The sequence below is a fragment of the Solanum pennellii genome, chromosome 3 (genome assembly GCF_001406875.1).
Source record: "Solanum pennellii chromosome 3, SPENNV200".
Classification (NCBI taxonomy): Eukaryota; Viridiplantae; Streptophyta; class Magnoliopsida; order Solanales; family Solanaceae; genus Solanum; species Solanum pennellii.
The window spans coordinates 3,297,705-3,305,732 of record NC_028639.1 but is presented as its reverse complement, the minus strand read 5'-3'; the positions used below and the strand labels follow the sequence as shown (position 1 = coordinate 3,305,732).

General features: G+C 34.7%; 4 protein-coding genes across 4 annotated transcripts; 2 read left to right on the top strand and 2 right to left on the bottom strand.

The window, feature by feature from the left end:
- Positions 1 to 350: 350 nt before the first annotated feature.
- Positions 351 to 2,736, top strand: LOC107012073. The gene is made up of 4 exons (XM_015211799.2): positions 351 to 891; positions 1,436 to 1,488; positions 1,866 to 2,033; positions 2,312 to 2,736. Exons 1-4 carry the CDS (start codon positions 505 to 507, stop codon positions 2,547 to 2,549), a joined length of 846 nt encoding a protein of 281 aa, XP_015067285.1. The 5' UTR covers positions 351 to 504; the 3' UTR covers positions 2,550 to 2,736.
- An 18-nt stretch (positions 2,737 to 2,754) lies between these two features.
- On the bottom strand, positions 2,755 to 4,749 carry LOC107012072 (pentatricopeptide repeat-containing protein At4g25270, chloroplastic). The gene has a single exon (XM_015211798.2). The coding sequence runs from the start codon at positions 4,548 to 4,550 to the stop codon at positions 2,922 to 2,924; it is 1,629 nt and encodes a 542-aa protein (XP_015067284.1). The 5' UTR covers positions 4,551 to 4,749; the 3' UTR covers positions 2,755 to 2,921.
- Positions 4,750 to 5,046: 297 nt separating this feature from the next.
- On the top strand, positions 5,047 to 5,966 carry LOC107012779 (protein ORANGE-LIKE, chloroplastic). The gene is made up of 3 exons (XM_015212702.2): positions 5,047 to 5,330; positions 5,421 to 5,569; positions 5,659 to 5,966. The coding sequence occupies exons 1-3, from the start codon at positions 5,214 to 5,216 to the stop codon at positions 5,699 to 5,701; spliced, it is 309 nt and encodes a 102-aa protein (XP_015068188.1). The 5' UTR covers positions 5,047 to 5,213; the 3' UTR covers positions 5,702 to 5,966.
- Positions 5,967 to 6,081: 115 nt separating this feature from the next.
- On the bottom strand, positions 6,082 to 7,116 carry LOC107012778. The gene is made up of 3 exons (XM_015212701.2): positions 6,957 to 7,116; positions 6,553 to 6,879; positions 6,082 to 6,479 (listed from the first exon to the last, which is right to left on the bottom strand). The coding sequence occupies exons 1-3, from the start codon at positions 7,021 to 7,023 to the stop codon at positions 6,328 to 6,330; spliced, it is 546 nt and encodes a 181-aa protein (XP_015068187.1). The 5' UTR covers positions 7,024 to 7,116; the 3' UTR covers positions 6,082 to 6,327.
- Between the last annotated feature and the right edge of the window lie 912 nt (positions 7,117 to 8,028).

Genomic DNA, 8,028 nt, shown 5'->3' with positions numbered 1-8,028 from the left:
ATGTCTGAAATTTCAGAAAAACACTTCTATTATATTAATGTCTTGTTACTCCTGAACTTATTGGATAAATAATTTTCTATTCTTTTTCGGTCTACGTAGCACTAACTTAAAGAAAATATCAACTCGTGATAGGTCCACAAGATAGTGCCTACGTGGCCGAAAAGGGGTTGAAAATTATTTATAAAATAAGTTCAAGGATAATAGAACATTAGTATAGTATAAATTTGTCTCTTTATATTTCGGGCATAGTACTTGTGGATTTTCGCAATATTATTTTAATAATTATTATAATGTCCACATAATTCGTTCTCCATTGAAAAATAAAAAATAGATTCTCATTATGTTACATTCTGACTCAAAAATAAAATAAAATTCGAATTATGTAAAACGAGACAAAAGAGAATGAGAAGAGTATAATCAACCACAAAAAAAAAAGAAGGTTTTTCTTTCTGTTTCTCTTTTGACAGTGATGAGAAATCAGTGAGCGGAAGGTGAAAAAACAAAATGGCACAATGTCAATGGCAACCGCATTTTCAAACAAGATTGAAGGAAGATGTCTCTTGGAAACGCAGAGGTATTTCAATTAACAAAAACAAAGACAAAGGCAAAGGTATTCGTAATTGGAGAAAAAGATTGCAGATGCCACAATGTTGCAGCAGTTCATTTCCAGTTTCATCAACAACCTCGAGGGAATTAGAAGTAGGGCTGATCAATTCTGAGGGAAAACAAAGAGGTGAATGTGAAGCGGGATGTTTTGTGAATGAAAATGGATGGAAAGTGAGAAGAATGATTGAGACTGAACAAGAAATGAGGAATGTTGCTGCTGTTCAAGCTCAAGCCTTTTATGAACCTCTTCTTATCTTCAATGATTTATTCTTTCAATTCTTTCAGGTTCTTCACTGTTTTTGAACTCTATTTTCTACATTACTTTGTATATACGGGGTTAGGTTAGTAGGCAGTTGAGTGTTGTCTCGTTTTCTTTGCAGGATAGATTGATGCATTGTAAATGTTTCCCAATTCTTATTTTGTATCAATACTAGTAGCATAGCTGGCTTATCTTAGGACCTTTGTTATTCATTGTGCTTTAGTTATCACATTACTTTGTTATGGGTTGTTGCCTCCCCTCTTGTGTTAGCTGTTATGATTGGAGAGTCTGTTGGAAACAATCTAGTAGTAAGATTTACATACACGCTACCCTTCTCAGACCCACATTCAAAACTATATCGGGTTTGTTGTTGTTGTTGTTGATGATCTTTCTAAAAAACAGATGGGTATATGCAATTTGAAAACAAGAAGAACGAAGATCATATATTTGTTTTCAGTTTCATATCTCTGTAATCAGGATATGAATTTGGCTGTATTTTCTATATTTTATTCTATAATTCCACCAGCACTGTTTTATCAACGTAATAAAGTGAGAATTATGATTATGTAGGCTGAAGTACTTTCAGGATTACTTTACAGACTGAAGAATTCTCCACCAGACAGGTAAAACACGAAACTTAGGAATGAGGTTGAACCTTGCTGTTAAGAATATCGAAGTGTATTAAACTATGCTTCAGTTCCAAACAAGATAATCTAAGTGCATTGGGATTGTTTAATATTTGTAAGCTAACATAACTTGTTTCTCTGCTATGGTGATTCACTGATTCTGAAATTAGATTATTGCTAATGGAGTATATTTGAGTTATGATGGCTTCCTTCATTTCTAATGAAGCTCAAACTAATTCAATGTTTTTTATGAGATCTCGAATAGACAACCAACCTATAGTTGTGCTACTCCAACTAGATCAATGTTTGTTCTTTTGTACTAAAAATGAAAATAGTCATTCGGTTCTCACTTTCTGAAATACTTGATTAAACAGGTATGTATGTTTAGTTGCGAAGGCCTCAAGTGACACTCCTGAGGTAGAACAAGATCTTGTAGGAGTCGTTGATGCCACGGTGTATAGAGATACTGATGTTCTTCAGTTTCTTCCGGGAGCAACAGAATATATCTATATTTCTGGGATCGCTGTATTGAACAACTTCAGGTCCAAGATTCAATACCAGTCCATTTAAGTAAAATTGACATGGCGCTACATACTTTTTATTTATGTTTCATTATCTTCGGTAATTCAGCTAATAAAAATTGTCAAAGAAACATGATTCAGGAAATGAAGTTCTTTCATAGAACATTATTTGTCGTTTCGTTTACTTGCAAATATAGATGGTTATCCTATGTTAAATGATAAACAGATGAGTTTAAGTCTGCCTTTTACTGTCAAATGGTGTACTTGATTTGACACATTAAAATGTTGATAAACTGTAGGAGGCGGAAAGTTGCAACTGCTTTGCTTAAGGCCTGTGATGTTCTTGCAAGATTTTGGAGATTTGAATATTTAGTCCTAAGGGCTTATGAGGATGATTTTGGTGCTCGACAATTGTATACAAATGCAGGTTATACAGTAGTTTCAGGTGATGCTCCATGGAAGACAACTTGGATTGGTCGAAGAAGACGAGTTCTTATGGTTAAACAGGTCTCACCTGAATCTACTTACATCTATTGAAACAGAAATTTCGATTCAAGTCTTTTTAACAGTTCCTTATCGAGTTAGTCATTCCAAAATACCCGAGGAAAATTATATAAGGTGTGCAAAACTGAAGCATTTGATCTTCAGGAAAGAGTATTCCATGAATCTTGTAAATACATAGCTGCTCTGCTGTTCTATCATTATATGAAATTCCTTAACAAGATTTAAATCTCTTTGTTAACTCTTGTGGATGACTCTTTCATTGACTAAATTTAAGAAAATAAGCACACTGAAGAAGACAAATTATTAAGAAAACCAAAGAATGTGGTACAAATATAAAGAAATACATACAGTAGGGAGTATTGTGTATCCGCAAAGTCATTGATAAAATGTCAGTTTTAAGAAGCTTCAACATCTTTCATATGGTATCGGAGAATCCAGTCCTCGTTCTATCATCATTAGCTTTATTCTCTGTACATTCTCTATTAGACCAGCATTCCTATAAATCTTCATCAAAAGCTCAAAATTATGGTCATTATCTGGCTCCAACTCGAACAGATGTTGCGCAGCTAACTCTCCTATTTTAACATTGCCATGTCTGTAGCAAGCATATAACAATGCACCCCAAACTGTTGGTCCAGCTTCAAATTCCATTCTCTTCATTACAAAATCAAAAGCTTTGTCTATCAATCCTAATCTCCCATATAGATTTACCATACAACTATAATGTTCCATCCTTGGACTAATATCATACCTCTCTTGCATAACTCTAAACAGCCTTTCCGCGTCTTCTAGTTTCCCTAAATGAGCACATGCCGACAACAAAGATACGAATGTGACACTATCCGGTAGGTCACCAGATTTCACCATCTTCTCAAAGTACAACAGGGCTTCAGAATGCTTGGAATGAGCTGAAATGACTGAATTCCATGACACTACATCCCGTTCATGCATATTTTCAAACAACCATCTCACTTGCTTCAACTTCTTTTGGTCTGCATAGAAATCAACCAATGAGTTAACAATGGACAATTCTTGATTTATCCCTCGACGAAGAACCCATCCATGAATTTGTTTCCCAATTGAGAAAGGTATTCTGGCAACAAGTAATGCTGATATAGAAACAGAGTCAGGTTCTATTCCATCACGTATCATAAGACGAAACAGGTTTAACGCCTTAGTTACGAGCTCATGCCTCATGTATCCAATGAGCATTGAATTCCAAGAAACCAAATCCTTTGTCCCAATTTGATCAAAGAGCTTTTGAGCCTTAACAATATCACCACATTTTGAATACATATCAACAAGTGCATTTAGAATAAACCCATTACTTCCAAACCCACGACGAATCACATGGCGATGAACTTCCTCTCCTACATGAATCAACCCAACACCTCCACAAGCCTTCAATGCACGTGGGAAAGTGTAACAATCAGGCTCTACACCCTCTTCCACCATCTGAAAATACATGGCTAACGCATCTTCAAACAAACCCTTCTCAGCATACCCCGATATAATCGAATTCCAAGGAAATGCTGAGGTATTTCTCTTAGGCATTTTATCAAACAGTTGATGGGCCTTCTGAGTTTGTCCACTGCAGGCGTAAAGCCTAATCAGCTTCGATGAAATGCCCACGTTTTTACGTAAAAGCTTCTCGGGAATGAGTTCATGAACACGGATACCATGATCAATAGCCTGCAACTGAAAACATGTTTCTAAAAGGGATGCAAATATTTGTGGGTCGTAAATATCAGTGCCATTTTTCACAGTCATTTCTAAGTTCCTAATGACAGTTTCAAGAGCTTGGAGTTTGGTTTTGGGTGGGATTTTCTGATTCTGAACCAGTTGGTTTTGGCCTGATTTTTGCAGACTGATGCGGCGACTCTTTGGGTTTTCCATATGAAGTTTCTGGTTTTTTGTGTTTTCATTTGTAAAAGAGAAAGTTGGGTGTGTGGATTTTGCAGAGTGATGATGCGGCGATCTGTAGTTCATGCTGATGGTAATGTTTTGCTGCAATGTTAGAGCCATTGTCTCCATTTGCAGTATTTTTTTGCTCAATTGAATTAGTGAAAAAATTATGGAAAAAGCAACTAAGAAGAGTCCTATTCCCTCAATGTGTTCGTGTATGTTACTTGAATCGTATTTAACAACAATCTCTTGAATTTTTAGAAGTAGAGTGAATTTACATTTTGGAAGTAAAACATCAAGAGCATAGAGGAATATTATTCTTAATTTTAACTTAGTATTGTTATTCGCAATTTTTTTATAAAGTTGAACTAATAGATAAATATATTCACGTGCAAATATTTATAATTTGTCAAAATCAGACATGTATATTAAGATAAAGTAAAAAAAAAAGTTTCAACTTACGTAACGTAGGAAAAAGGGGACGAGGGAGGAGGTTATAGGTAGAAACGTTAATATGGGCTAGGCCTGTTAGACCGGCCTGACCTAACCTAGATTTAGTAAGGCTGAGTTAAGATTTTTGAAACCCATTTAAGAAAATGTTATTTTAGCCTAACCTGAATAAGCCTGTAGCCTACGTACTTGTGGGTCGAGCCGATCATTTTTTGGCCCACACAAAAAATAGGCTAGCTCGATCTGACCCGTAAAATATCAAAGCCTATACGGATTAGCGGCTGGGTAGCCCATATTACAGCTCTAGTTACGGGTGAAATCAAATTATCACAAAGTGGCGAAATGATTCCGCCACTCCTGCGGACGTTAGCAACAGGCTCCATTGTTCTTCTTGGTGGAGCTATCTCTATCTCTGCACTCACCACTTCAGTCCTTCGCCGTAAAGCCTTAATTAATAAGGTAAATAATTGGGACGTAATTTAATATCTATTTTTTTTTTCAAAAAAATCCATTTTCAGATTTTTTATCTTCTTTGATTTTATGTGGCAGGAGAAGTTTGGGAAGCTTTGTTTGTATTGCAGAGGTAAAGGATTTTATAAATGTAAGCTTTGCAACGCAAATGGTACAATAAAATGGTCACCCCTTTATGATCCTCTATTTATAAATCCATGTGTTTGTCCTACTTGTGAGGGAAACAAGTGAGTTACTTCACTTCCATTTCAACTTCTCATAATTTTTTATTTTTTTTTGAATTATTCAAACTAATGAGAATTTGAGGATTTTGCAGGATTCAGCGATGTCTCAATTGTTTGGGAGATGGAAGGGTTTAATTTAAGACTGAAATGCACTCTACCTGTTCGATAAAAGTACAATACCAACATTTGGAATTCAGAGGTGTTTTTTCCCTTGAAAAGTTGCGGAGAGGTCAAATAGAAAATGATTATAAGACGGAGAATCAAATCCAGTTTAGTTAGTCAACCAACGAATAGTTCCCATTTCAAAGGTGTAATTCTTGAGCAAACATTTTTATTAAGGATGATGTTTAGTTTTAAGAAAGGCTCATTTTGGGTTTTGATATAATATCATAATACAGTCATTCCTTTGTAGCTTGCTAGTTATTAGTTCGTTTTGTACTTACTCACTTCATTCACTCTCGTTCAGTAGCAGTTCTAAAGCAACAAGATCTAAGTTTTATGGAAAGAAAACAAAATCAATAAAGTACCTTCATTGCTATTAAACATTATCTATACTCCATTATAATAAAAGATTGAAATAGGCCCAGCAGGGTGAATGCATTTGTAGATCTCTGAAGTCTGAAGCATTTCTCCACCTGCCTTGTGAAATACTAACAAACCACAGAACGATACAACTATATGCTATCAACTGGGCCAAACCCAGAGTACTTATTTTATTTTACCACTTGTAACTAAGCTAAGTGTAATAAGCTTTATCGAATTTAGAATGGAGGCATTGCCGGAGCAACCATGAAATTAAGGGGCTTGACTTCTGATTCCGGTGCTGGTGCAACAAAGCCCGAGCTTCTAATCTCAGCCATTTCACGACGTCCTTTTCCCTTTTGCTCTGCGCATAACTTGGGTAGATATACACCTATACCCAATCAAAGACATGTCCATTATTCATTAATCATAACATAATCAAATCATTTGACTTAGTAAAATACCTTCCCCAGCAGCAAGATTGAAGTAGAGATCAATAATGTTAGGACAGTTGTTGTAGCAAGCAGAGGAACAGAGTTTGCTAGTAAAACGAGACTCAAGCAGAGCATCAGAAGAAATGCCAAGGGCATTTCTATCGACGCCACACCCCCCAATGCATTCATCAGTTTCAATCCAATCCTTGAGTTTATCAGCCTCAATTTCTGATGTTCGGCATATATATACTTCTTCACCACTCCTACGAACATGTTTCTCTAAAACACAACGCGTACCCGTGCTTGATATTGCAAAGGCACAAGAGGCTTCATTCAAATGCTCGCACGCAATATCCCCTGCATAAGGTTACGCATGTTATAACAAATTAAATTACACCGATGAAAATTTATTTAAGAAAAAAGGAACGACTTACCTAAAGTGACTTGTACCAAGAAAGCAAGTGCAAAAGCAACAATGGCTAAAGTGTTCAAGCTAGCCATTATGATAACTTGTTAACTATATAATCAACTCTATTGCCTTGCAAGTTTATGTTTTTTTTAGAACTAGGCCAAATAACTATTTATAGAGGCAGATTTTTCATGTAATTTGAAAATTAGTACTACAATTGAATTGAGGATGTCATCATTTTATTAATTTAAATAAGAAAGTAGTTCGTGGTCAAAAGACTCCGCCATCAGTGGCCGTCTTGGTTATAAAAATTCCACACTTTTAGGCTTATTTGATGTTGAAAACTGAATTTTCTCGCACTCATACTTGTCCACTTTTCGGTTTCTAAAGAAAAAATAGTATGCTTGTCATAGGGATTGAACTTTCAACTGATACATTTGTGACACATATTGGTCCCTTTTTTTTTTAATCACGAAATAATTCGCAGTCATTTCAATTTTTATCGCAGCCTTTATTACAAATCATACATGGGATGTAAACAAGCCCCGTGAAATAGATTTTACTCAAAAATGCATTAAAGGGAATTGATTCCGAGTATCAATAATCCGACACACTTATTGATTCTTTTTAGTTAGATGTGTATTTTATTAAATTAACTTTATTAATGATTTTTTTAATATTCAAAAAATTTTATTTTTACTTATTCTTACAATAGATTTTTGATGCTACTTGCTTTTGACATATTAAAAAAAAGATATTTCCTCCTTTCCTAATTAATTATTTATTTTTTCTTTTTTAGTTGTTTTGAATTACTTGTCAATTTTGACAAATCAAGAAAGAATAACTTTTTTTTTACTTGTTATACCCTTAATTACTTCGAAAACTTGTAAAACTTCTTGAAATTTTAAGTTTTTAATACATTTACTTCATAATTAATAGGGATAAAATAGTAATTCATTGTGTCAATAATTATTTTCTTAATAGATGTGTCAATTCAAAAGTTGAAGCAATTAAGACAGATTACGGAGTAATTATTGTATTTCATTAGCATTAGATACTATTCTCCGTCATTTTAAAAAACTCAATACTAGCCTTAA